This window comes from Crotalus tigris, unplaced genomic scaffold, assembly GCF_016545835.1.
Source record: "Crotalus tigris isolate CLP2741 ecotype Arizona unplaced genomic scaffold, ASM1654583v1 scf7180000019584.165378, whole genome shotgun sequence".
Classification (NCBI taxonomy): Eukaryota; Metazoa; Chordata; class Lepidosauria; order Squamata; family Viperidae; genus Crotalus; species Crotalus tigris.
In genome coordinates, this window is record NW_024097607.1 from 137,752 (window position 1) to 165,378 (window position 27,627).

General features: G+C 45.8%; 1 protein-coding gene across 2 annotated transcripts in view; it reads left to right on the forward strand.

The window, feature by feature from the left end:
• Positions 1-27,125, forward strand: part of ARHGEF17 (Rho guanine nucleotide exchange factor 17) — a 58,150-nt gene extending 31,025 nt beyond the window's left edge. The window contains exons 6-15 of one of the 2 annotated variants that reach the window (XM_039363754.1): positions 7,405-7,581; positions 8,355-8,405; positions 10,221-10,327; positions 13,007-13,092; positions 15,057-15,175; positions 17,370-17,583; positions 20,245-20,318; positions 22,443-22,636; positions 23,810-24,048; positions 26,563-27,125. In XM_039363754.1, coding sequence (XP_039219688.1) covers positions 7,405-7,581; positions 8,355-8,405; positions 10,221-10,327; positions 13,007-13,092; positions 15,057-15,175; positions 17,370-17,583; positions 20,245-20,318; positions 22,443-22,636; positions 23,810-24,048; positions 26,563-26,816 — 1,515 coding nt within the window. In that variant the 3' untranslated portion in view covers positions 26,817-27,125. Of the gene's footprint in view, positions 1-7,404; positions 7,582-8,354; positions 8,406-10,217; positions 10,328-13,006; positions 13,093-15,056; positions 15,176-17,369; positions 17,584-20,244; positions 20,319-22,442; positions 22,637-23,809; positions 24,049-26,562 lie in introns of both variants that reach the window. The other variant, XM_039363753.1, reaches the window with a different exon arrangement.
• The last annotated feature ends 502 nt before the right edge of the window (positions 27,126-27,627 follow it).

Sequence of the window (27,627 nt, forward strand, 5' to 3'; positions counted from 1 at the left end):
ATGTTTGATGGTATTACAGGTATCGTCGCAGGATGGAAGCAGTTCCTAATAAGGCCGCCTTTTGCAATTGACTAATAGCGAATTTGTCAATGCCAAGGGTGTTCAAGTGGTGCTCCAGTTGTTTTGGGATTGCACCCGAGGCGCCTATGACTATTAGTACTACCCTTGCTTGCCTTTGCCACAGTCTTTCTATTTCTATTTGTAGGTCTTTGTATTTTGTTATCTTCTCCAGTTCTTTCTCTTCTGTTCTGCTGTCTCCAGGCACTGCCACGTCCACTATCCAGACTTTTTTGTCTTTCTTATCGACAATTGTTAAGTCCGGGGTGTTATGTTGCAGGTGCTTGTCTGTTTGAATTCTGAAGTCCCAGAACAGTTTAATTTTATCATTTTCTATGACTTTCTCTAGTTTATGATCCCACCAGTTCTTGCTTGCAGGCAAATGGTATTTTTTGCAGATCTTCAATGCACCATTGTTGCTACTTTGTCATGCCGCTGCTTGTAGTCAGTCTGTGCAATCTTCTTGCACAGCTTACCAGGTGGTCCACTGTTTCTTCAGCTTCTTTGCATAGGCGGCACTTACTGTCTGTTGCTGTCTTCTCTACTACTACTACTACTACTACTACTATTATTATTATTATTAAATATCAGCCAGTTGCCAAGCATCCGAATTTTGATCACATGATCAAGTGTCGTAAGGGTGAAAAACAGTCATCAGTCACCTTTTTTAATGCCGTTACAACTCCGAACCGTCACTAAGAGAATGATTGTAAGTCAAGGACTACCTATAACATTTATTTTTGGGCTCCTAATGTCAGTCTTATTTTCAAGGCTATTATTCATCTTCCTTCATCTTTGGCTTCCTTGCTTCGCTTCGTTTTAGTTCTCTGTTTTTTCAAACCGTCTTTTAACCAAACGCTCCACCATGATTGGCTGCTGGAAAAGAAAATCCATTTTTTTCTTTTCTCTTTGCTCCCTGAAAATTCCCCAAGGGAGATTTCTTGTGTAAACTTGGAGAGTAGAGGAAGCCAGTGAGCCCTGGATATTTTCCATGGGAAATTTTCTCTCTGGGTTTTTTTCTGTGGAGGTGCTGTGTTCTTTTGCTCTGATTTTTTGGGTGGTGTGGAAGCTGGATGGTCAGTTTTTCAAGCTGAATTCCTTGAATATTTGACATGCCTTCTCAAAGCCCCAGTTTGGAACTCTTTAGAAAAAGGCAGATTACTCCTTTTGGATCGCTGAGACTTCCAATCTTCAGGAGAAAAGAAATCTTTTTTTATTAAAAAAAAATGGCCCTGATCCACACATTTGAAGGAAAACATATCTGGCTATCATCCCGGGAGATGTGGAATAGAGGTAGTCTAAAGAGATTAGAATTAGAATTACAATTAGGGATAGGATAGAACAGTGGTGGTGAACCTAATGGTGGTCACCCAGCCATTTTTCCTGCGTAAGGCAGAACTAGAACTCACTGTCTCCTGGTGATTGGCCCAAGGTCATCCAGCCAGCTTTCATGGCTAAGGTGGGACTAGAACTTGCCATCTCCTAGTTCAATGGTGGCGAACCTATGGCACGTGTGCCAAAGGCGGCACTCAGAGCCGTCTCTGTGGGCACGTGCACCATGCCCCGGAGATGGTAACTGTCCCTCTTCAACCAGCCGCCCGCTAACTCGCCAAGGTCCCATGTGGCTGGATGCATCCCAGCACCCATGCGCTCGCTGGCCTCTGTGTGCAGGGGCCAATGGGGTCAATCAGTAGCCGCCCCGGCCCCTGCCTCACCTTACCCTGTGACAATGGCACCCCCGCCCTGCCTCGCCTGGCCTCGCCTCACCCCACAGGATGAGCCTCCTGTCCACCGCCCCACCTGGCCGAGACCCCCTGGATCTCCCCCAGCCTTGCCCAGCCCCCACAGGCATCCCTCCCCACAAGCAACATCGAGGTGATCACACCCACACCCACCCAACCATGACCACCACAGCCACGTCCACCCAGTGACCCACGCCCACCTGGCACCCGGCGATAAATAAGTGGGTTTTTGGTTGCAGTTTGGGCACTCGGTCTCTAAAAGGTTCGCCATCACTGGGATAGAATAGAATACAATACAATACAATACAGTACAATACAAAAAAATAGAAAAGAAATATAGAATAGAATAGAATAGAATAGAATAGAATAGAATAGAATAGAATAGAATAGAATAGAATAGAATAGAATAGAATAGAATAGAATAGAATAGAAACATAGAATAGAAAAGAAATATAAAGTAGAATAGAACACTACAGAACAAAATAGAATAGAATAGAATCGAAATATAGAATGGAATAGAAAAGAAATATAGAATAGAAAAGAAATAGAATAGAATAGAAATATAGAGTAGAAAAGAAATATAAAGTAGAATAGAATAGAAATAGAATAGAACAGAATGCAGAATAGAAATAGAATAGAATACAGAATAGAAATATAGAATAGAATAGAAAAGAAATATAGAATAATAATAATAATAATAATAATAGTAGTAGTAAAGTTGGAAGGGACCTTGGAGGTCATCTAGTCCAACCCCCTGCTCGGGCAGGAAACCCTACACCATTTCGGACAAATGGCTGTCCAGTCTCTTCTTAAAAACTTCCAGAATAGAATAGAAAAGAAATATAGAATACAAAAGAAATATAGAACACAAAAGAATAGAAAAGAAATATAGAATAGAATAGAACAGAATAAGAAATAGAATAGAATAGAATAGAACAGAACAGAACAGAATAGAATAGAATAGAATAGGAATAATAGAGTTTGGAAGGGACCTTGGAGGTCATCTAGTCCAACCCCCCTCCACTGCCCAAGCAGGAGTCCCTACTACACCCTTTCTGACAGAGGGCAGTCCAGTCTCTTCTTCAAAGCTTCCGGTGATGAAGCTCCCACAATTTCTGAAGGCCACTCCTGTTCCCTTGTTCGATGGTTCTCGCTGTCCTTGACTTAACGATCCCAATTGAGCCCAACATTCCCATTGCTAAGCGAGGTGGTCGTTCAGTGAGTCCCAGCCCACTTTATGACCCTTTTGCCCTGGTTGTTGGGAGAGTCACTGCAATGGCTAGGGGTGAATCGTGCGGTCGTTAAGTGAATCTGGCTTCCCCGTTGACTTTGCTTGTCAGTAGGCCACAAAAGGGGATCAGATGACCCCGGGACACTGCAACTGTCGTAAGTACATGCCAGTTGCCCAGCCTCCAAAATTTGATCATGTGGCCGTGGGGATGCTGCAACAATTGTGTAAGGGTGAAAAACAGTCATAAGTCAATTTTTCCAGTACCATTGTAACTTTGAATGGTCATTTGGACCATCCAGCAGCACTGGAAAAAGTCACACAGCCAGTTTTCGTGCCTAAGGCGGGACTAGAACTCATCGTCCCCTTATGATTGGTCCAAAGCCACCCAGCCAGCTGTCATGCCTAAGGCGGGACTAGAACTCACTGTCTCCTGGTGATTGGCCCAAAGTCACCCAGTCAGCTTTCATGGCTAAGGCGGGACTAGAACTCACCCTCTCCTGATGATTGGCCCAAAGTCACCCAGCCAGCTGTCATGACTAAGGCGGAACTAGAACTCACTGTCTCCTGGTGATTGGCCCAAAGTCACCCAGCCAGCTTTCATGTCTCAGGTGGGACTAGAACTCACCCTCTCCTGATGATTGGCCCAAAGCCACCCAGCCAGCTGTCATGACTAAGGCGGGACTAGAATTCACTGTCTCCTGGTGATTGGCCCAAAGTCACCCAGTCAGCTTTCATGGCTAAGGCGGGACTAGAACTCACCGTCTCCTGGTGATTCGTCAAAGTCGTCTAGTCGGCTTTCATGCCTAAGGTAGGAATAGAACTCACCGTCTCCTGGTGATTGGCCCAAAATCACCCAACTAGCTTTCATGCTAAGGTGGGACTAGAACTCACCGTCTCCTGGTGATTGGCCCAAAGTCACCCAACTAGCTTTCATGGCTAAGGCGGGACTAGAACTCACCGTCTCCTGGTGATTGGCCCAAAGTCACCCAACTGGCTTTCATGGCTAAGGCGGGACTAGAACTCACCATCTCCTGGTGATTAGCCCAAAATCACTCAGTTGGCTTTCATGCCTAAGGTGCAACTAGAACTCACCGTCTCCTGGTGATTGGCCCAAAATCACCCAACTAGCTTTCATGCTAAAGCGGGACTAGAACTCACCGTCTCCTGATGATTGGCCCAAAGTCACCCAACTGGCTTTCATGCCTAAGGCGGGACTAGAACTCACCGTCTCTTGGTTCCTGCCTGGTGCCTTAACCACCAGAAGTGTGTCTGGGTGTAGGTGTGTATTTGTGGAATAAAATGATGATGACGGTGGTGGTGGAGAAGGAGGAATTTGCAGAAGAATCTTGAAATGGTATACAGTTCCCCGCCTGAGCATCGGGTTGGACTAGAAGACCTCTCAGGTCCCTTCCAACTCTGCTCTTCTGTTAGAAACAGGATGTTGGGCTCGGTGACCTTTGCCTGTTCCGAGAAAGATTTAATGCTTCCAGATTTTATTTTTATTTTTTATTGGAAATGGTTCTTTCGGAGCCCTTTTTTTGTTTTGTTTTGTTTTGTTTTAAGCTTCAGCCTCTCTAGCAAATGTCAACATTCGCCGGATTCCTAAGGCTTGAAGCAATACGCCGACGTTCCCCCACCCCACGGGCAGCTGCAAACTCAGATATTCTTGGCACGGGGAAAAAAAAAAGGAACCGGGAAGTCCAGGAAGCGTTCAGCGAAGAAATACAACCGCCAGGCTTAGCATAAAGAACACCGCCGCAATGTGACAAAAGGCAGAGAGGTTGTTGGCAACACCTCCGTTTACACCAGACGGCATGGCGGGGAGCTTGGACACACACACACACAAATCCTTCCTTTCCTGGCTCTTCGCTGCCCCTTATAAATAAATGAGCCCACACAGAATCGCCCTTCCGATTTCAGCCCGGTTAAGATTGATGCCCGGCAAGCTGGCACTCCATTATCTAAACAGGATTTCTTGCAGCTGGCCAAATTATCCAGGCCAATTTATGGGCTCTGGGTGGGATGAATCAGCCAGGAGCTGGTTATATTGCGGCAGAAAAGGCTGCTGTTGTTTTTTTTCCTGGTGCTTTTCCCGGCTTTCCAGAGGCTGCTCTGCTGGCACAGATCAGCGCCCAACAACACGTGTGGGCCCTCTTGAGCTTGCCAGAAGATGCGGTGAAATGGTGTGAAGGAATTGGGTATGTCTGGTTTGGTAAAAAAAAAAAGAAGGACCAGGGGCGACGTGCTAGCGGTCTTCCAATATTTGAGGGTCGGCCCCAAAGGAGAGGGAGTCAAGCTCTTCTCCAAAGCACCTTGAAGGCAGGACGAGAAGCGACGGATGAAAACTCATCAAGGAGAGAAGCAGCCTGGAACTGAGGAGAAATTTCCTGACAGGGAGAACAATTAGCCAGTGGAACTGCCTGCCTCCAGAAATTGTGAATGCTCCAGCACTGGACGTTTTCAAGAAGAGATTGGACAGCCATTTGTCTGAAATGATAAAAGGTTTCCTGCCTGAGCAGGGGGTTGGACTAGATGACCTCCAAGGTCCCTTCCAAACATCTAGTTTAATGAAGAGAAGGACGAGGGGGGACATGATAGCAGTTTTCCAGTATCTCAGGGGTTACCCCCAAGAAGAGGGAGTCAAGCTGTTCTCCAAAGCGCCTGAAGGCAGGACAAGAAGCAACAGGTGGAAACTGATCAAGGAGAGAAGCAACCTGGAACTAAGGAGGAATTTCCTGGTAGTGAAAACCAGTGGAATGCCCCTAAAAGTTGATTTTCCTTGATTTCCGAGGCTTAGGCTGATGCCTAATGCCAGCTTAGGCTGATGCCAAAAAAGCCAACACAATCCTAAGTTGCATTAACAGAGGGATAGAATCAGGATCACGTGAAGTGTTGATACCACTTTACAAGGCCTTGGTGAGGCCACACTTGGAATCCTGCATCCGGTTTTGGTCACCACTATATAAGAAAAGATGTTGAGACTCTAGAAAGAGGGCAGAGAAGAGCAACAGAGATGAATAGGGGACTGGAGGCTAAAACAATATGAAAAACGGTTGCTGGAATTGGGTCTGTCTAGTTTAATGAAGAGAAGGACAAGGGGGGACATGATAGCAGTCTTCCAATATCTCGGGGGCTGCCCCAAAGAAGAGGCAGTCAAGCTATTCTCCAAAGCACCCGAAGGCAGAACAAGAAGCAATGCATGGAAACTGCAAATTTTGATGAGTTCCCCGTCTATATGTGGGCACATGCATAATTCAGTATTTATTTATTTATTTATGTTTGTCATATTTATGTAGTAGTGTATATCGGCGATGGAGACCCTTTGAGAGCTGTACGCAACGAAATTTCATTTTAATGTAGCCGATTAGTCTGCATCCAAAGTGATAATAAAGTTATTATTCTATTCGTCTGTCCCAGGGGGTCTTCAAACGTGGGCCTTTTATAACTTGTGGACTTCAACTTCCAGAATTCCTCAGCCACGCTTCGTCACGCTGAGGAATTCTGGGAGTTGAAGTCCAGAAGTCATAAAAGGGCCAAGTTTGAAGACCCCTGGCTTAGGGTATTGTTTCTGGATGGCTGGGGAATTCTGGGAGTTGACGTCCATCCACGCTGACAGGAATTTTAGGTGAAGTCCATCCAGGCTGACTGGGGAATTCTGGGAGTTGAAGTCCATCCGTGCTGACTGGGGAATTCTGGGACTTGAAGTCCATCCATGCTGACTGGGGAATTCTGGGACTTGAAGTCCAGCCAGGCTGACAGGAATTTTAGGTGAAGACCATCCATGCTGACTGAGGAATTCTGGGAGTTGAAGTCCACCCATGCTGACAGGAATTTTAGGTGAAGTCCATCCAGGCTGACTGGGGAATTCTGGGAGTTGAAGTCCATCCATGCTGACTGGGGAATTCTGGGAGTTGAAGTCCATCCATGCTGACAGGAATTTTAGGTGAAGTCCATCCATGCTGACTGAGGAATTCTGGGAGTTGAAGTCCACCCATGCTGACAGGAATTTTCGGTGAAGTCCATCCATGCTGATTGGGGAATTCTGGGAGTTGAAGTCCATCCACGCTGACAGGAATTTTAGGTGAAGTCCATCCAGGCTGACTGGGGAATTCTGGGAGTTGAAATCCATCCAGGCTGGCTGGGGAATTCTGGGAGTTGAAGTCCACAGGTCATAAAAGGGCCACGTTTGAGGACCCCCAATCTATCCCCTCATCCAAGTCATTGATGACCACGTTGAAGAGCACAGGGCTTATTGTCTCTTCTCTGGTTTGTCCTCCACGCTGAGAGCAAACGGCGCCTGAGCTGAAACTTCCCCCCACCTTCCCCATCTAGGTTGTCTTCTGCTCTCACGCGAGCTTCTCTCTTCCCCACCAGGACCTTCTCAAACACACATCGGAGGAGCACCCGGACCACCCGTTCTTGATAGAAGCGCAGATGAGCATCAAGCAGGTCGCGGAGAAGATCAACAAAGGGATGAAGAGCGCGGAGGAGGTGGAGCGCAACGCTCGGATCGTGCAGGAGATCGAATCCCACATCGAAGGCATGGAAGACGTAAGTTCTGAAGTTCTCAGATGGGACAGGGTCCCCTCCACAAATTAATCGCAGCTAATTTAGGTTAGCTACACCACGCTTCTATCTTGGTGGATCTCCCCCCCCCCAAAAAAAAGTGGGGTCCTGTGTGCTTCTCTGAGCTGGGTAGTTTTCTTGCAGACGTTTCATTACCCAACTGGGTAATAGCATCAGTGCTAGAAGGGAGTGGAGTGTGTAGAGAGGAGGAGGAGGACCATGGGGTCCTGGGTGTCCTCTGAGCTGGGTTGTTTTCTTGCAGATGTTTCATGACCCAACTAGGTAATACCATCAGTGCTAGAAAAGAGAGGAGTTTACTCTTTGAAGCAAGCTACTTGTTTATAAATAGAAAACTCACTCCCTTCTAGCACTGATGATGTTACCTATTGGGTAAAGAAACGTCTGCAAGAAAACAACCAAACCCAGAGAGCACCAGGGACCCCACAGCCATCCTCCTCCCCCTCCTCCTCCTCCCCCCCCCTCTTCTTCCTCCTCCTCCTCCTCCTCCTCCTCCTCCTCTTCTCCCCTTCGTTTTCTCTTCCAGTCCACAAATCCCATTCCCTTCTAGCACTGATGATGTTACCTAGTTGGGTAAAGAAACATCTGTAAGAAAACAACCAAGCTCAGAGAGCATCAAGGACCTCACAGTTTAACCCGGAGTTACAAATATTCTCCTTTATTAGACTTTGGAATTATTGTAGACCGTTGCTGTTGAAGGTTCTCTAGAGTACTGACGATCTGATCTCTCACCTCTACAGCTCCAGGCTCCCCTTCGGAGGTTCTTACGGCAGGAGATGGTGGTGGAACTGGTAAGTACTCCTTGTTCAAAGGGTCCACATCTTGTAGAGCTTTGACACATAAATAGGAGCATCTCATAAAGCCTTAGTAAAACCACACTTGGAATCCTGCGTCCAATTTGGTCAGCATATTATAAAAAAGATGCTGAGACTTTCTAGAGTGCAGAGAAGACAACAAAGATGATCGGAGGACTGGAGGCTAAAACATATAAGGAATGGTTGCTGGAATTGGGGATGTCTAGTTTAATGAAGAGAAGGACGAGGGGGGACAGGATAGCAGCATTCCAGTATCTGAGGGGCTGCCCCAAAGAAGAGGGAGTCAAGCTATTCTCCAAAGCGCCTGAAGGCAGGACAAGAAGCAATGGGTGGAAACTAATCAAGGAGAGAAGCAACCTACAACTAAGGAGAGACTTCTAAATAGTGAGGACAATTAACCAGTGGAACCACCTGCCTCCAGAAGCGGTGAATGCTCCAACACTGGAAGTTTTTAAGAAGAGACTGGACAGCCATTTGTCTGGGGTGATATAGGGTTTCCTGCCTGAGTAGTGGGTTGGACTAGATGACCTCTAAACTCTGCTTTCCCCCAGAAGTGTGAGGTTAGCAACCCCCAGCCAAGTTTAGGGTGTTTTTTTTTTAAATAAATAAATGAATGAAAATAGATCAAATAAGAGGAAAGCAGTGTAATCTGGTGCCAGGGAATATAGACAGTCCTTGACAATTAAGTCCAAAATGTCAGCTACTAAGGGAGACGGTTGTTAAAATGAGTTCTGCCCCATTTTACGACCTTTCTTGCCGCAGTTGTTAAGAAAGACACGGCAGTCGTTAAATGAATCTGGTTTCCCCATTGATGTTGTTGGTTGGGAGGTCGTAAAAGGGCATCATATGACACTGTGACCTTCATTAATAATAATAATAATAATAATAATAATAATAATAATAATAATAATAATGCAGAATAGAATAGAATAGAATAGAATAGAATAGAATAGAATAGAATAGAATAGAATAGAATAGAAATATGGAATGGAATAGAACAGAATAGAATAATAAAATATAGAATGGAATGGAATAGAGTAGAGTAGAATAGAATAGAATAGAATTAGATAATAGAATAGAGTAGAATAGAGTAGAATAGAGAATATAGAATAGAATATAGAATAGAATAGAATAGAAAAATGGAATGGAATAGAATAGAATAGAATAGAATAGAATAGAATAGAATAGAATAGAAATATGGAATGGAATGGAATGGAATAGAATAGAATTAGATAATAGAATAGAGTAGAATAGAGTAGAATATAGAATATAGAATAGAATATAGAATAGAATAGAAATATGGAATAGAATAGAATAGAATAGAATAGAATAGAATAGAATAGAAATATGGAATGGAATAGAATAGAATAGAATAATAAAATACAGAATAGAATAGAATAATGGAATGAAATGGAATATAGAATAGAATATGGAATGGAATGAAATATAGAATAGAATAGAGCTGGAAGGGACCTTGGAGGTCTTCTAGTCCAGCCCCCTGCTCAAGCAAGAGAACCTATACCCTGTTTGATCATGGGGATGCTGCAGTGGTCGTAAGTGTGAAAAAAACTCATAAGTCACCTTTTTTTTTTCAGCCCCCTTGCGACTTCAAACAGTCAGCAAGCGAACGCTTGACTAGATGCCCAATTAGGGAGAGCCACTCTCTGTGTAACCATGAATTTTCATCCAGCCAGATCAAGAGAGACCTGTGGGGTCCCAAAGCTTGCATCCTGGCATGCCACAAGCTCCGTGTTTTTTCCCCGTGACTCTTCCTGGATCTCTTTACAGAAGCCGGTGGGCGGGAAGAAGGATCGGTCGCTGTTCCTCTTCTCCGACTTGCTGGTGTGCACTACGCTGAAACGCAAGTCAGGCTCTCTGCGACGGAGTTCCATGAGTCTGTAAGTATACAACCACACAACTCTTGTGGAGGATTTAGAGTCCGGGGATTTAGAGTCAAGAGGGCAGACGTGCACGTAAAAACACACTCTCCAGACCAATGCTTCTCAACTTCAGCAACATTAGCATGGGTGGGTTTTAGTTCCCCAGCGAGCACTTCAGCTCCCAGAATTCCTCTGTTAGTCTGAGTGGATTTCAGCTCCCAGAATTCCTCTGTTAGTCTGAGTGGACTTCAGCTCCCAGAATTCCTCCGTTAGTCTGAGTGGATTTCAGCTCCCAGAATTCCTCCGTTAGTCTGAGTGGACTTCAGCTCCCAGAATTCCTCTGTTTGAGTGGATTTCAGCTCCCAGAATTCCTCTGTTAGTCTGAGTGGACTTCAACTCCCAGAATTCCTCCGTTAGTCTGAGTGGACTTCAGCTCCCAGAATTCCTCCGATAGTCTGAGTGGACTTCAGCTCCCAGAATTCCTCTGTTAGTCTGAGTGGACTTCAGCTCCCAGAATTCCTCTGTTAGTCTGAGTGGACTTCAGCTCCCAGAATTCCTCGGATAGTCTGAGTGGACTTCAGCTCCCAGAATTCCTCGGATAGTCTGAGTGGATTTCAGCTCCCAGAATTCCTCAGTCTGAGTGGACTTCAGCTCCCAGAATTCCTCCGATAGTCTGAGTGGACTTCAGCTCCCAGAATTCCTCCGATAGTCTGAGTGGACTTCAGCTCCCAGAATTCCTCGGATAGTCTGAGTGGACTTCAGCTCCCAGAATTCCTCGGATAGTCTGAGTGGACTTCAGCTCCCAGAATTCCTCGGATAGTCTGAGTGGACTTCAGCTCCCAGAATTCCTCCGATAGTCTGAGTGGACTTCAGCTCCCAGAATTCCTCTGTTAGTCTGAGTGGACTTCAGCTCCCAGAATTCCTCTGTTAGTCTGAGTGGACTTCAGCTCCCAGAATTCCTCGGATAGTCTGAGTGGACTTCAGCTCCCAGAATTCCTCGGATAGTCTGAGTGGATTTCAGCTCCCAGAATTCCTCAGTCTGAGTGGACTTCAGCTCCCAGAATTCCTCCGATAGTCTGAGTGGACTTCAGCTCCCAGAATTCCTCCGATAGTCTGAGTGGACTTCAGCTCCCAGAATTCCTCTGTTAGTCTGAGTGGACTTCAGCTCCCAGAATTCCTCGGATAGTCTGAGTGGACTTCAGCTCCCAGAATTCCTCGGATAGTCTGAGTGGACTTCAGCTCCCAGAATTCCTCTGTTAGTCTGAGTGGATTTCAGCTCCCAGAATTCCTCAGTCTGAGTGGACTTCAGCTCCCAGAATTCTTCCGTTAGTCTGAGTGGACTTCAGCTCCCAGAATTCCTCTGTTAGTCTGAGTGGATTTCAGCTCCCAGAATTCCTCCGTTAGTCTGAGTGGACTTCAGCTCCCAGAATTCCTCTGTTAGTCTGAGTGGATTTCAGCTCCCAGAATTCCTCCGTTAGTCTGAGTGGACTTCAGCTCCCAGAATTCCTCTGTTAGTCTGAGTGGACTTCAGCTCCCAGAATTCCTCTGTTTGAGTGGATTTCAGCTCCCAGAATTCCTCTGTTAGTCTGAGTGGACTTCAGCTCCCAGAATTCCTCCGTTAGTCTGAGTGGACTTCAGCTCCCAGAATTCCTCCGTTAGTCTGAGTGGACTTCAGCTCCCAGAATTCCTCAGTTAGTCTGAGTGGACTTCACTTCCCAGAATTCCTCAGTTTGAGTGGACTTCAGCTCCCAGAATTCCTCCGTTAGTCTGAGTGGACTTCAGCTCCCAGAATTCCTTAGCCAGCCTATGTGGACTGCAATTTCCAGAATTCATCAGCCAGCAGGGGTAGACCTCAATTGACAAGAACTTCCCAGCTGATATGGCTGGACTTCAACTCCCAGAATTCTCCAGCTAGCATGCTAGCTGAGGAATTCTGGGAGTTGAAGTCCCAACATCTTCCAAGTGACTGATTTTGAGAAATGCTGCTCTAACACTGTTGATGCTGCTTTCTCACGAGACTTATACCCCACCTCTGCGTGCAAGCAAGCTGTTTCGTGCAATTACATTTACAGGTATTAAGACAACTCTTAAATTTTTCAGAGAAGGCACTAGGGCAGGGGTCTTCCAACTTGACCCTTTTATGACTTGTGGACTTCAACTCCCAGAATTCCTCAGCCAGCGTGCCTGGCTGAGGAATTCTGGGAGTCAAAGTCCACAAGTCTTAAAAGCCACCAACTTTGAAGACATTTGCCTCATACGCAGTCCTCAACTTACCACCACAACCGAGCCCAGAAATTTCCGTTGCTAAGCGAGGCAGTTGTTGAAGTGACCTGTACCTCAATTTTATGACCTTTTTTCCCCGGGGTTATTAAGCGAATGCTGCAGTCGTTAAGCGACTCATGCCATCGTTATAGGGAATCTGGCTTCACCCCTTGACTCTGCTTGTTGGAACCATCCTACAAATGGTGATCACGTGACCCTGGGACAGTGCAACTGACATAAGCCCCGGTCAGTTGCCAAGCCTCTAAATTTGGATCACGTGACCACGGGGATGCTGCAACAGTTTCAACGCTGGTGTAACTTGAAACGGTGGCTAAACAAATGGTCGTAGGCCAAGGATTTACCTGTATTAGATTTTGTTTTAAAGAAAAGTCTACTTTGAGATTGCAATTTCTCATTCTCCATTTTGCTTTCCAGCTACACAGCAGCCAGTGTGATTGACACTGCCAGCAAGTACAAACTGCTTTGGAAAATGCCTCTGGAGGACGTCGACATTGTGAAAGGTTTGTGATGCCATCAGGGTAAGAGTGACATAATAGCAGCCTTCCAGTATCTCAGGGGCTGCCCCAAAGAAGAGGGAGTCAAGCTCTTTTCCAAGGTGTTTAAAGTCAGGACGAGAAGCAACGGATGGAAACTCATCAAGGGAGAGAAGCAACCTGGAACTAAGGAGAAACTTCCTGACAGTGAGAACAATTAACCAGTGGAACCACCTGCCTCCAGAAGCGGTGAATGCTCCGACACCGGAAGTCTTTAAGAAGAGACTGGACAGCCCTTTATCCAAAATGGTGTAGGGTTTCCTGCCTGAGCAGGGGGTTGGACTAGATGACCTCCGAGGTCCTTTCCAATTCTGTTCCTGTGTTAATTATTCAGTGGAACTCATTGCCTCCAGAAGTGGTGGATGCTCCATCAGTGGAGGTTTTGAAGAAGAGACTGGACAGCCACTTGTCTGAAATGATCTAGGGTCTGCTGCTTGAGCAGGGGGCTGGAATAGATGACCTCCGAGGTCCCTTCCAGCTCTATTCTGGTTGATTGATTGATCGATTGGTCGGTTGATTGATTGATTGATGGCTGGTCTGGGACTGATAGAGCCCATGGGTGTAAAAGCTGCAGTCCTTAGAAAGAGTTTTCAGGAGCTTTTCTCTTCATCTGGGGGGCCGACTTGCAGGGCAGGTGCCAAACGTAGGTTGGGGGGATGTTTTCTGCAGAACTGACAGGATGAGCAGTCCTCCTGCTCCTCCTCTTCCTCCTCCTCCTCTTCCTCCACCACCACCACCACCAGCCCCTCCTCCTCTCTGCAAAATCCACTCCATAGCACTGATGACGTTACCTAGTTTGGCAATGAAACGTCTTACACGAAAACAACCCAACTCAGCGGGCCCTCCAGACACCAGCCCTCAGCCACAGCTATTCTCCTCTATTTAGCACAGTGGTTCTCAACCTTTTTAATGCCGCGACCCCCAACCGGTCGTAAGTCGAGGACTACTCAACCGGTCGTAAGTGGAGGACTATTCAACTGGTGCAGCACCATTTGCAGAATGGGACTTTTGGCGGGCTCAGCAGGGCAGAGACAGCCTGGACAATTCCTATTGGCTTTCCAAAGCCAATAGAATAAAAGGGAGGAGCACAGCTAAGGAAAAGGGGGAAAAAAATGGCGGACTGTGTTGTTTGGCGACCCCTGTGAAATGGTCGTTCGACCCCAAATGGGGTCCCCACCCACAGGTTGAGAACCACTGCCCTAGACCATTTCAGACAAATGGCTGTCCAGTCTCTTGGAATAGAAAAGAGTTGGAAGGGACCTTGGAGGTCATCTAGTCCAACCCCTTGCTCAGGCAGGAAACCCTATACCATTTCAGACAAAGGGCTGTCTGAAATGGGAATAGGGTTCACACGTGCTTCCAATGTTGCAAGGTCACCTCTCTCCATCTCTCAACCCACAGGTTGAGAACCACTGATTTAGCGTGTCAAGAGTGCAGGCAACCATCTAGGCAGAGAGAACCAAGCTGAACAACTCCACCCCTTTCTCTTGAGACAGCGGTTCTCCACCTGTGGGTCGGGACCCCATTTGGGGTCGAACGACCATTTCACGGGGGTCGCCAAACAACGCAGTCCGCCATTTTTTCCCCCCTTTTCCTTAGCTGTGCTACTCCCTTTTATTCTATTGGCTTTTGAAAGCCAATAGAATAGACTCTCTTGAATAGAGTCTAATTCTATTGGCTTTCCAAAGCCAATAGGAATTGTCCAGGCTGTCTCTGCCCTGCTGAGCCTGCCAAAAGTCCCAGTCTGCAAACGGTGCTGCACCCGTTGAGTAGTCCTCGACTTACGACCGGTTGAGTAGTCCTCAACTTACGACCGGTTGGGAGTCACGGCATTAAAAAGGTTGAGAACCACTGCTCTGAGAGATGACCTTATGGGCTATTGAGTCGATACGGCCCCAAGCCTTCAACGTGTTTTCTTTCTGCCCACGCAGGCACCTGTCAGTCCACCAACCGGGACAGCATCCAGAAAGCCATCTGCCGCCTGGACGAGGACCTCAGCACGCTGGGCCAAGTCAGCAAGCTCTCCGAGACCCTCAGCTTCCCCCACCAGGTGAGCGTCTTCCCCGTCAAAAAGTCGGAGGAGGAGGAGAGTTTAAATGGGGGGGGGGAGATTAAAGGTGAGCCGTCCAATCGAAACTACAAATTATGCCTAAAACGTTTTTCAGTCAAAATCACTACAGGTTAATCCTTGACTTGTCCCAAAGCTGCTTTTTCGGGAGGCAACTGGACTTCCTTTGTTTTTCCTGGAAGATGTTTCGCTTCTCATCCCAGAAGCTTCTTCAGTTCTGACCGGATGGTGGGGAAATGGAAGGATTTATACTCCTTGCAGAAAAACTGGTCATTTGCCTCCTTTGAGAGGGTCGTTGAGGCCACTTGGAGGTTTGTCTGTGTCCTCTGGATCACCCTGAGTGGTGCCAATGGGTGTGAAGCCTTCTTGGAACTGCTGAAAGGATTGTGTTGCAGATTGGAGATCGATAGACCAGGGCTTTTCAACCTTTTCGCCCATTGTGCCACTTTTAGGATATGGCCACATCCGAGTACCACCAGTCGCCTAGCAAGGGGTCAAAAACTGAATGACCCAAAAAAAAAAAAAAAAGGAAAAAAGTGATAAAGTACAGGTAGTCCTCGACTTACAACAGTTCGCTTAGTGACTGTTCGAAGTTACAATGGCACGGAAAAAAGCCACAGCCAAGCAAGACACCTGCCTGCCCGCCCGGTGGCGCTCTTCCTCCTGTCCGAGGTTTTCATTGTTGTGAACATTTCTGTTGAAGATTGGCAGCGGAGGTGGGGTGGGGGGTGTTTGGTTTTTATTTCCTCCCCCCCCCCCCCGTCTGTTGGGTGGTTGCAGCAGGTTTTGGTCACTTCACACGACCCTGGGACACGGTGACCGTCATAAATATGAATCGGTTGCCAAGCATCTGAATGTAAATCAGAAGACCCTGGAGAGGCTGCAACACTCCAGCTGATTGGTGCTTCTTCTGGGCTCAGCAGAAGCGCCAGGATCAGCACCGAGTTCCAGCTGGATCCTGGTGCTGATCCTGGCGCTTCCGCTGAGCCCTGACAGCCCCGAAGAAGCGCCCATCAGCTGGAAAGCGGCACTGATCCTGGCGCTTCCGCTGAGTCCCGACAGCCCTGCAGCTCCAGCCGTCTCTCGCTCAGGCTTCTGCGGTGCTGCCCCCGGTTCAGCCCATTCCCCTCCCCGGATACCCCTTTTCTAGGATGGTTGCGTACCACCTGCCAGGTGCCAATGTACCACAGGTGGTACCCGTACCACTGGTTGAAAAGCCCTGCGAGAGATCACCTCGGGTGACCCCGAGGACACAGATAAACCTCCAAGTGGCCTCAACGACGCTCTAAAAGGATGCAAATGACCGGCTGTCTGCAAGGAGGATAAATCCTTCCACTCCCCACCATCCACTCAGACTGTGGGTGTGAAGCCTTCTTGGAACTGTGGAAAGGACTGTGTTGCAGATTGGAGATAGATAGACTACCCATTTGCATCACTCAGGACAGGAAAAAAAACCCTCCCAGTGGCCTCAACGGCTCTCTAAAAGAATGCAAATGACCAATTTTTCTGCAAGGAGTATAAATCCTTCCCTTCCCCCACCATCCAGTCAGAACTGAAGAAGCTTCTTGGATGAGAAGAGAAATATCTTCAAAGAAAAGGCTCCACACCCATTTGCACCACTCGGGTGACCCCGAGGACACAGATAAGCCTCCAAGTGGCCTCAACGACCCTCTAAAAGAAGGCAAATGACCAGTTTTTCTGCAAGGAGTATAAATCCTTCCGTTCCCCACCATTCAGTCGGAGCTGAAGAAGCTTCTTTGGATGAGAAGTGAAGCGTCTTCGAAGAAAAACAAGAAAGTCCAGTTCCCTCTTGGAAAAAAAAAGGACACCTTTTGCAACAAAGGTGACGAGAAAAATCGAAACACGGGGCAAAACCCGCTTAACCAATTTTTCACTTAGCCGCATTCGTTTCGGGCTCAATTGTTGTAAATTGAGGACTGCCTGTAGAACGACAACCGGGCTTTTGTGTGTGTGTGGGTGTGGGTCACGTTTTTAGGTTAACATGACCCACCCCAAAAGCCCAGTTGTGATTCTTTTGGTCTGCTAGAGGAAAATTGGGCCTTTTTTGTTTTGTTTTTTGTTTTTTCGGGGTTTTTTTTTCCCAGCAATGCTCAGATTTTCCGCAAGTTTTTGAGATTCCCACGCTCCCCGTTCTGATCTCTGCTCTGTTCTTCAGACCCTGGATGACGTCATCAAGGATTTAATGGCCGCCATCCACCGGGAACTGACGGAGAAGCAGTCGGTGTCCTTCAGCCTCTCCTTCCCGCCCAACAAGATGGAGCTGACCGTCACCAAATCCGACAGCACCGACTCTCACATTTATGAATTTCCCAATCCGGATGCCCGGCACAGTTTTGAACAAGGCTTCGAGGACGCGAAGAAGAAGCTAGGTAGCCTCTTTGGGTGGTTTGGCACCGCTTAGAATGAACGGCGGTGCTTTCTAGAGCAAACTCAATGCTCTTTCTTACCGGCGCACCCCGCAGGTAGAAAGCTAGCCCCTCACTGTGAAAATGAGCCTGTTGTCTGCACCCTGACATGCTGATTTTCTATGAACAGGGATTGGATTCAGTCTGAATTCAAATCTAAATAGCCAACTTGGTGCTCCTTCTTAGCTGCACACCCCGCAGGTAGAAAGCTAGCCCCTCACTATGAAAATGAGCCTGTTGTCTGCTCCCTGACGTGCTGATTTTCTGTGCACAGGGATTGGATTCAGTCTGAATTGAAACCTAAATAGCCAACTCAGTGCTCCTTCTTAGCTGCACACCCCGCAGGTAGAAAGCTAGCCCCTCACTGTGAAAATTAGCTGTCTGTCTGCTCCCTGGCGTGCTGATTTTCTATGAACAGGGTTTGGATTCAGTCTTAATTCAAACCTAAATAGCCAGTTCATTCCTCCTTTCTATCTGTGCACCCCGCAGGTAGAAAGCTAGCCCCTCACTGTGAAAATTAGCCTGCCATCTACTCCCTGACATGCTGATTTTCTGTGCACAGGGATTGGATTCAGTCTGAATTCAAATCTAAATAGCCAACTCAGTGCTCCTTCTTAGCTGCACACCCCGCAGGTAGAAAGCTAGCCCCTCACTGTGAAAATTAGCTGTCTGTCTGCTCCCTGGCGTGCTGATTTTCTATGAACAGGGTTTGGATTCAGTCTTAATTCAAACCTAAATAGCCAGTTCATTCCTCCTTTCTATCTGTGCACCCCGCAGGTAGAAAGCTAGCCCCTCACTGTGAAAATTAGCCTGTTGTCTGCGCCCTGACATGCTGATTTTCTATGAACAGGGATTGGATTCAGTCTGAATTCAAATCTAAATAGCCAACTCGGTGCTCCTTCTTAGCTGCACACCCCGCAGGTAGAAAGTTAGCCCCTCATTGTGAAAATGAACTGGCCGTCTGCTCCCTGACATGCTGATTTTCTGTGCACAGGGATTGGATTCAGTCTGAATTCAAATCTAAATAGCCAGTTCATTCCTCTTTTTTACCTGTGCACCCCGCAGGTAGAAAGCTAGCCCCTCACTGTGAAAATGAGCCTGTTGTCTGCGCCCTGACATGCTGATTTTCTATGAACAGGGATTGGATTCAATCTGAATTCAAATCTAAATAGCCAGTTCATTCCTCTTTTTTACCTGTGCACCCCGCAGGTCGAAAGCTAGACCCACACTGTGAAAATTAGCCTGTCGTCTGCTCCCCGATGTGCTGATTTTCGATGCTCCCTCTTAGCTGCACACCCCGCAGGTAGGAAGCTAGCTCCTCGCTGTGAAAATGAGCCTGCCGTCTGCGCCCTGACTTGCTGATTTTCTATGAACAGGGATTGGATTCAGTCTGAATTCAAATCTAAATAGCCAACTCGGTGCTCCTTCTTAGCTGCACACCCCATAGGTAGAAAGTTAGCCCCTCGCTGTGAAAATTAGCCTGTTGTCTGCTACGCGACATGCTGATTTTTTGTGAACAGGGATTGGATTCAGTCTTAATTCCTGGAAGCCAAATCTAGTTGCTCGTGCACTCTTTATGAGATTTTTTTTGGGTTTTCAATAGGGCGATCTGCAGGGTTGACAAGGCGCGGGAAAGCTTTTAATCTATTCCAATTCACATTGTGCTTTCGCTGTGACACTGCACAGGGGCATCAGCAACTGATTGGATGATGCTACAAGTTTGCTAAGAGTTTTTTTTTAAATTATACTTTAAAGGAAGACTAGAAACGAGAAGAGATAAAAACATGTAAAAAAGAGAAAAAGGTAAAAATATGCATGGAAAAATCAAATGAGTGAAGAAATGAGCTAAAATACCATGGGCATTGTGGTTTTCTAATATATTATGGAGAGACAGTTTGGTGTGGTGGTTAAGGCATCAGGCTGGAAACCAGGTGAAGCCGAGTTCAAGTCCTGCCCTTATGCATGAAATCGGCTGGGGGACTTTGGGCCAATCACCAGGAGATGGGGAGTTTAATCCCACCTTAGGCATGAAAGCAGATGGGTGAGTCTGCCAATCACCAGGAGACAGTGAGTTCTAGTCCCGCCTTAGACATGAAAGCCTGCTGGGTGTCTTTGGGCCAATTACCAGGAGACTGTGAGTTCTAGTCCCTCCTTAGGCATGAAAGCCATCTGAGTGACTTTGGGCCAATCACCAGGAGACGGTGAGTTCTAGTCCCGCCTTAGACATGAAAGCCTGCTGGGTGTCTTTGGGCCAATCACCAGGATGTTGTGAGTTCTAGTCCCAGCTTAGGCATGAAATTGGCTAGGGGACTTTGGGCCAATCACCAGAAGACGGTGAGTTCTAGTTCTGCCTTAGGCATGAAAGCCGGCTGGTGGATTATGGGCCAGTCCCTCTTTCAGCCCAGCCCACCTCACAGGGTTGATGTTGTGGGGAAAACAGGAAGAAGAAGGAGTATTAGCTATGTTCACCGACTTGAGTTATATATAAAAAAATAATAAAGGCGGGATAAAAATGAAGAAATACTGATTCTTTATGCAATTATAAAATGTATTGTAAAACTGAAAATCGGAGTTACGTCTCAAGCTAAGGCTGCAGTGTTTATTTATTTCTCTTTAATTATCCAGCTTCTAACAAAAACTGTCTGGATCCTGAGTTCCTGAAGGCAATTCCCATTATGAAAACACGGAGCGGGATGCAAGTAGGTGGAAGCTTTTTCGATCCAACCCAAGGTTGTTCTTTTCTCGCACTTGCTACAGGCTCTGCAGTAGAATGGAGTGGAGTGGAGTGGAGTGGAGTGGAGTGGAGTAGAGTAGAGTAGAGTAGAGTAGAGTAGAGTAGAGTAGAATAACAGACTAGAATAGAATAGAATAGAATGGAATGGAATGGAATAGAATAGAAAATATGTAATGGAATGGGATAGAATAGAATAGAATTATAGAATAGGTTAGAATAGAATACCGTAGGTTAGAATAGAATAGAAATATAGAATAGAAATACAGAATAGAATAGAATAGAATAGAAATACAGAATAGAAATACAGAATGGAATAGAATTGAATAGAATGGAATGGAATAGAATAGAAAATATGTAATGGAATGGGATAGAATAGAATAGAATACAATAGAATAGAATAGAATTATAGAATAGGTTAGAATAGAATAGAATAGAATAGAATAGAAAATATGTAATGGAATGGGATAAAATAGAATAGAATTATAGAATAGGTTAGAATAGAATAGAACAGAACAGAACAGAAAATTAAAATAAAATAAAATAATAGAGTTGGAAGGCACCTTGGAGGTCATCTAGTCCAACCCCCTGCTCAAGCAGGAAACCCTAGACCATTTCAGACAATTGGTTGTATGTTAAGAAGTTACTCTTTTCATGGGCCAAGTGTTTAAAAGACCCTTTAATGCAACTCCCTGGATTTATTGCGCTGCCATTGAATGACGTAGCTCCTTCACGACTAATTTTGCTTCTGTATCCCTAAATCTCAGAACTGGCTGTTCAAGTAGAATGTAAAAGTTTGAGTATAGACCTACATCTTGACTTTCAACCGTTCGTTTAGTGACTGTGAAGTTACATTGGCAGTAAAAAAAAAAAAAGTGACTTACGGCCAGTTTTTTGCCTTTACAATTGTTGTAGCAGCATCTCTGTGGTCATGTGGACAAAATTCAAGGGCTTGCACCTAACGTGTATTTTATGACAGTTGCATTGTCCTGGGATCCTGGGATCACCCTTTTTGACCACCTATATCAGGGGTCTTCAAACTTGGCCCTTTTATGACTTGTGGACTGAGCACGCTGGCTCAAGAATTCTGGGAGTTGAAGTCCACGAGTCATGAAGGGGCCATAGTTTCCCCATGCTGGCTGAGGAATTCTGGGAGTTGAAATTCCACAAGTCATGAAGGGGCCAAAGTTCCCCCATGCTGGCTCAGGAATTCTGGAAGTTGAAGTCCACGAGTCATGAAGGGGCCATAGTTCCCCTATGCTGCCTTAGGAATTCTGGGAGTTGAAGTCCCCGAGTCATGAAGAGGCCATATTCCCTCATGCTGGCTGAGGAATTCTGGGAGTTGAAGTCCACACCTCTTAAAATGGCCGAGGTTAAGAAACATTAGTTTAGCTCTTTCTGAGCATTATTTCCCCCTCACATTATGTCAGGGGTATTCAGGCATGGCCCTTTTATGACTTCTGGACTTCGACTCCCAGAATTCTGCCTGGCTGAGGAATTCTGGGAGTTGAAGTCCACAAGTCCTAAAAAGACCCCTGGCTTAGAGTGGTGTTTCCCATCCTTTTTAAGATTGATGGACTTCAACTCCCAGAATTCAATTGCCGGCTGAGGAATTCGGGGAGTTGAAGTCCACCCATCTTCGGTTGAGAAACTCTAGGTCAGTGGTTCTCAACCTGTGGGTGGGGACCCCATTTGGGGTTGAACGACCATTTCGCGGGGGTCGCCAAACAATGCAGTCCGCCATTTTTTCCCCCTTTTCCTTAGCTGTGCTACTCCCTTTTATTCTATTGGCTTTTGAAAGCCAATAGAATAGACTCTCTTGAATAGAGTCTAATTCCATTGGCTTTCAAAAGCCAATAGGAATTGTCCAGGCTGTCTCTGCCCTGCTGAGCCCGCCAAAAGTCCCATTCTGCAAACGGTGCTGCACCAGTTGAGTAGTCCTTGACTTACGACCGGTTGGAGGTCGCGGCATTAAAAAGGTTGAGAACCACTTCTCTAGCTTAAACACGGCATGGGCAGGAAACCCTCCACTCTTTTGCCTGCTGCCAAGGAAGACCTTAAGGGAGACTTGTTTTGCTTCCCCCCTCCCCAGTTCTCCTGCGCCTCCCCCAGCCACAACAACCCGGAGAACGCCTACGAAGTCTGGGTCTGCAACAGCGACGGCTACGTGGGGCAGGTGTGTCTTCTCAGCATCAAGAAGGAGCCCATCGTGGAGGCCTGCATCGCTGTCTGCTCTGCCCGGATTTTGTGCATCGCCTCCGTGCCGGGTCTCAAGAGGATCTACAGGTACCAGCCCTGCCAACCACCCTCGTCCTCTGGGCACATCTGCGTGGGAACCTCTAGGGGACCTGCCAGGGTTCTGCTGCAGAAGGAAGGAGGGGTCAGTGGGGAGTTTTTGTTTTAATTAATTGATTGATTTAGAAAAAAATAATATACGGGCCATGTTTTCTTTATTTATGTAGAATAGAGTAGCATAGCGTAGACTCAAAAGAATGGAATGGAATGGAATAGAATAGAAAATATAGAATAGAATAGAATAGAATAGAATAGAATAGAATAGAATAGAATAGAAAATATGGAATGGAATGGAATGGAATAGAAAATATAGAATAGAGTAGAATAGAAAATATGGAATGGAATGAAATGGAATAGAAAATAGAATAGAATAGAATAGAATAGAATAGAATAGAATAGAATAAAAAATATGGAATGGAATAGAATAGAAAGAATAGAATAGAATAGAATAGAATAGAATAGAATAGAATAGAATAGAATAGAAAACATGGAATAGAATAGAATATAGAATAGAAAATAGAATAGAATAGAATAGAAAATATGGAATGGAATAGAATAGATAGAAAATATGGAATGGAATGGAATAGAATAGAAAATATAGAATAGAATAGAATAGAATAGAAAATATGGAATAGAATAGAATAGAATAGAATAGAATAGAATAGAATAGAATAGAATAGAATAGAAAATATGGAATGGAATAGAATAGATAGAAAATATGGAATGGAATAGAATAGATAGAAAATATGGAATGGAATGGAATAGAATAGAAAATATAGAATAGAATAGAATAGAAAATATGGAATAGAATAGAATAGAATAGAAAATATGGAATGGAATAGAATAGATAGAAAATATGGAATGGAATAGAATAGATAGAAAATATGGAATGGAATGGAATAGAATAGAAAATATAGAATAGAATAGAATAGAATAGAATAGAATAGAATAGAATAGAATAGAAAATATGGAATAGAATAGAATAGAAAATATAGAATATAGAATAGAATAGAATAGAATAGAATAGAATAGAATAGAAAATATGGAATGGAATGGAAAATAAAATAGAACAGAGCAGAACCCCAAAGCAAATTAAACCTAGAATTAAACATGTAATAATGTCCTGCAGACTCACTTTTCATTTTCCAACGCCTTCTTCCCCAGGGAACATCCAGTCTCTCTGGCCAGCCCAGCCTCGGAGCCGGCAAACCCCACCCTGGATGAGGCTGCCCCTCAACCGTGTTTGCACATCTCCATTTCTGGATCTTCTCTGGAGATCTTGGAGCCGATGGACACTGCTGGCCAGGAACTCGTCCCGTTTGACAGCGATGACACCGACGACGAGTCCTCGCCCAGTCCCTCTGGCACCCTTCAAAGCCACTCCACCATCTCCAGCTTTACCAGTGAGTTGTCTGTTTCTGGGAAAAGAGGACACTGTGACCTGTACAGGGCGTTCATTTAGTGACCGTTCCACATTATAACGGCACTGAAAAAAAGTGACACGACCATTCTTCACACTTACGACCGTTGGAGCATCCCTATGGTCACGTGATCCAAATTCAGACGCTTGGCAACTGGCATATACTTAATGACAGTTGCAACGTCCCGGGGTCACGTGATCCAAATTCAGACGCTTCATATTTATGATGGTTCCAGTGCCCCCGGGTGTCACGTGATCCCCTTTAGCAAAAAAAGCCAGATTCACTTAACAACTGTGTCACTAATTGAACACCTGCAGTGAGTCACTTAACAACAGTGGCAAGAAATGTCATAAAACGGAGCCAAATTAATATACGTCTCACTTAACAACCAAACTGTTGGGCTCAATTGTGGCGGTAAATGGAGGACTACCTGTACTGCAAAAGTCCCGTTCAACACACACATATACTCACACAAAAACTCATACACGGAGTTGTTGTTTTTCAGCCCGTTTTCTTCTACCAAGACTTGGTGGCTTTCATAAACATTTTAAAAAAATCCAGCTTTTTTTTTTCCAGCAAGTACTTGATAAATCAGCATGGAAGCATTTGAGCACAAACAATTCAGTTGTCTCTCTGTTCCTAAGAAACAGGCCTTTTATTACCTAGCAAAATGTCCAAATATTTCTACTCCCTGGAAGCTGCCCTTGTTTATCCACATTTGAGAATCACAGCGTTGTTAGAACCAAGACCGGAATAATATGACGTATTCTGCACCAAATGAGAATTTGTTATCAGGGAGGTTTGTTATTGTTTATATGAATGCTGTGCCTAGAGATGGTGTGATAGGATATCCTATTAATAAACAATGCACTGGAATAAACCATCATCCCAAATAACAATGCTCCCTCCTAAAACAAATATTTTTTTTATTAAAAGGGGCAGTCCTAATCTTTTGAAACAGAATGAAGCATTTATTATAACAGCCTTTTAAAAATAGCAGCACATAAAAAAAAAATCTCCAGGCATAACTTCCTGTTTAGCTATAAACTATTTTTCCCAAGCTGATGTCTGCTAAAGTTGGTGGGACTTGACTCCTCCGATTTTTCTGCCAGAGGACGTGCTAGCTGCAAATTTAGGACGTTACAACTCCACTTCAAGGAAGGGACTGTGGGTTTGGGAGAAGGGTTTTACGCGACTTGTAATAACTCGCCTGCATTCTGGAATAAAAGCGTGGAGGAAGTGGGTTTTCCAAAATCTCTTGAATATGAGAAGCCAGGAAAAGGGCAGAGAAGAGCAGGGAATATGGTGATGGGCTTGGAAGCAAAATCTTATGAAGAAGGGTTGAAAGAATTGGATGTGTTTCGAAGGAAGGAAGGAAGGAAGGAAGGAAGGAAGGAAGGAAGGAAGGAAGGAAGGAAGGAGGGCAGATTGAATAGAATAGAATAAAATAGAATAGAATAGAATATGGAATAAAATATGGAATAGAATAGAATAAAAAAGAATAGAATAGAATGAATAATATAGAATAGAAAAGGAATAGAAAAGGAATAGAATAAATAGAATAGAATAGAAAAGAGTAGAATAGAATAGAATAGAATAGAATAGAATAGAATAGAATAGAATAGAATAGAATAGAATAGAATAGAATAGAATAATAGAGTTGGAAGGGACCTTGGAGGTCATATAGTCCAATCCCCTGCTCAGGCAGGAAACCGTGTACCATTCAGACAAATGGTTGTCCAATCTCTTCTTAAAAACTTCCAGTGTTGGAGCAATCACCGCTTCTGGAGGCAGGTGGTTCCACTGGTTAATTGGTCCTCACTGTCAGAAAATTTCTCCTTAGTTCCAGGTTGCTTCTCTCCTTGGTTAGTTTCCATCCATTGCTTCTTGTCCTGCCTCGGGCACTTTGGAGAATAGCTTGACTCCCTCTTCTTTGGGGCAGCCCTGAGATACTGGAAGACTGCTATCATGTCACCCCTGGTCCTTCTCTTCATTAGACTACACCAGGGTAGGCAACCTTGGCTCTTTTTGACTCGTGGACTTCACTCCCAGATTCCTGAGCCAATTGTGCTGGCTCAGGAATTCTGGGAGTTGAATCCACGAGTCATAAAAGAGCCAAGGTTGCCTCCCCCTGGACTAAACATTCCCAATTCCAGCAACCGTCCCTTATATGCTTTAGCCTCCAGTCCCCCGATCATCTTTATTGCTCTTCTCTGCACTCTTTCCAGAGTCTCAGCATCTTTTTTACATTGTGGTGACCAAAATTGGATGCCGTATTCCAGGTGTGGCCTTACCAAGGCCTTGTAAAGTGGTATTAACCCTTCACCTGATCTTCATTCTATCCCTCTGTTGATGCAGCCCAGCACTGTGTTGGCCTTTTGGGGCAGCTGCAGCACACGGCTGGCTCCTATCGAAGGGATTGTCCCCTTAAATAGGTTTGCAAATGTTTGCGAGTCGAGAAACCCCTATATTTGGCGGTCCTCTTTCTTTTGCCAGATGAGGAGAGCCCCAGTTCCAAAGATGTGACGGCCGAGACCACCAGCTCGGAAGAGGAGCAGGACCCCAGTAGCTTCCTCCCCATCGGCCGCCCCTTCGCCCCGAACCAGATCGGCGAGAGCCCCATGGACGGCCGAGCTATGAGGCGCTCCAGTCAAGGCTCCTTCACCAGGGCCAGCCTGGAAGACCTGCTCAGTGTGGACCCCGAGGCCTATCAAAGCTCCATGTGGCTGGGCACCGAGGATGGTTGGTAAGGAGACCCTACCCTGGCATCTCTTGGGGTTTGGGGCTAACAGGCGGTGTCAGTACCCCCGTTTCTCCTGAGTGTCCAGACGAGAAAGAGGCTCCCTAAGCCAGGGGTCTTCAAACGTGACCCTGTTAGGACTTGTGACCTTCCACTCCCAGAATTCCCCAGCCAGCATGGATGGGCTTCACCTACAATTCCTGTCAGCGTGGATGGACTTCAACTCCCAGCATTCCCCAGCCATCCAGAAACAGTGCCTTAAGCCAGGGGTCTTCAAGCCACTAGTATGTAAAATGAGAGCAAAGGCCACTCCCTTCTAGCACTGAGGGTGTTACCTAGTTGGGTCACGAAACATCTGCAAGAAACCAGCCAAGCTCAGAGAGCAGCAAGGATCCCACAGCTCTTCCTTCCTTCCTTCCTTCCTTCCTTCCTTCCTTCCTTCCTTCCTTCCTTCCTTCCTTCCTTCCTTCCTTCCTTCCTTCCTTCCTTCCTTCCTTCCTTCTAGCACTGATGGTGTTGCCTAGCTGGGTCACAAAACGTCTGCAAGGAAACAGCCAAGCTCAGAGAGCACCAAGGACCCCACAGTCTTCCTCCTTTTCCTCCTCCTCCTCCTCCTCCTCCTCTCTCCTTCTCCACAATCCCCCCTCCCTTCTAGCACTGAGGGTGTTACCTAGTTGGGTCATGAAACATCTGCAAGAAACCAGCCAAGGTCAGAGAGCAGCAAGGACCCCACAGCTCTTCCTTCCTTCCTTCCTTCCTTCCTTCCTTCCTTCCTTCCTTCCTTCCTTCCTTCCTTCCTTCCTTCCTTCCTTCCTTCCTTC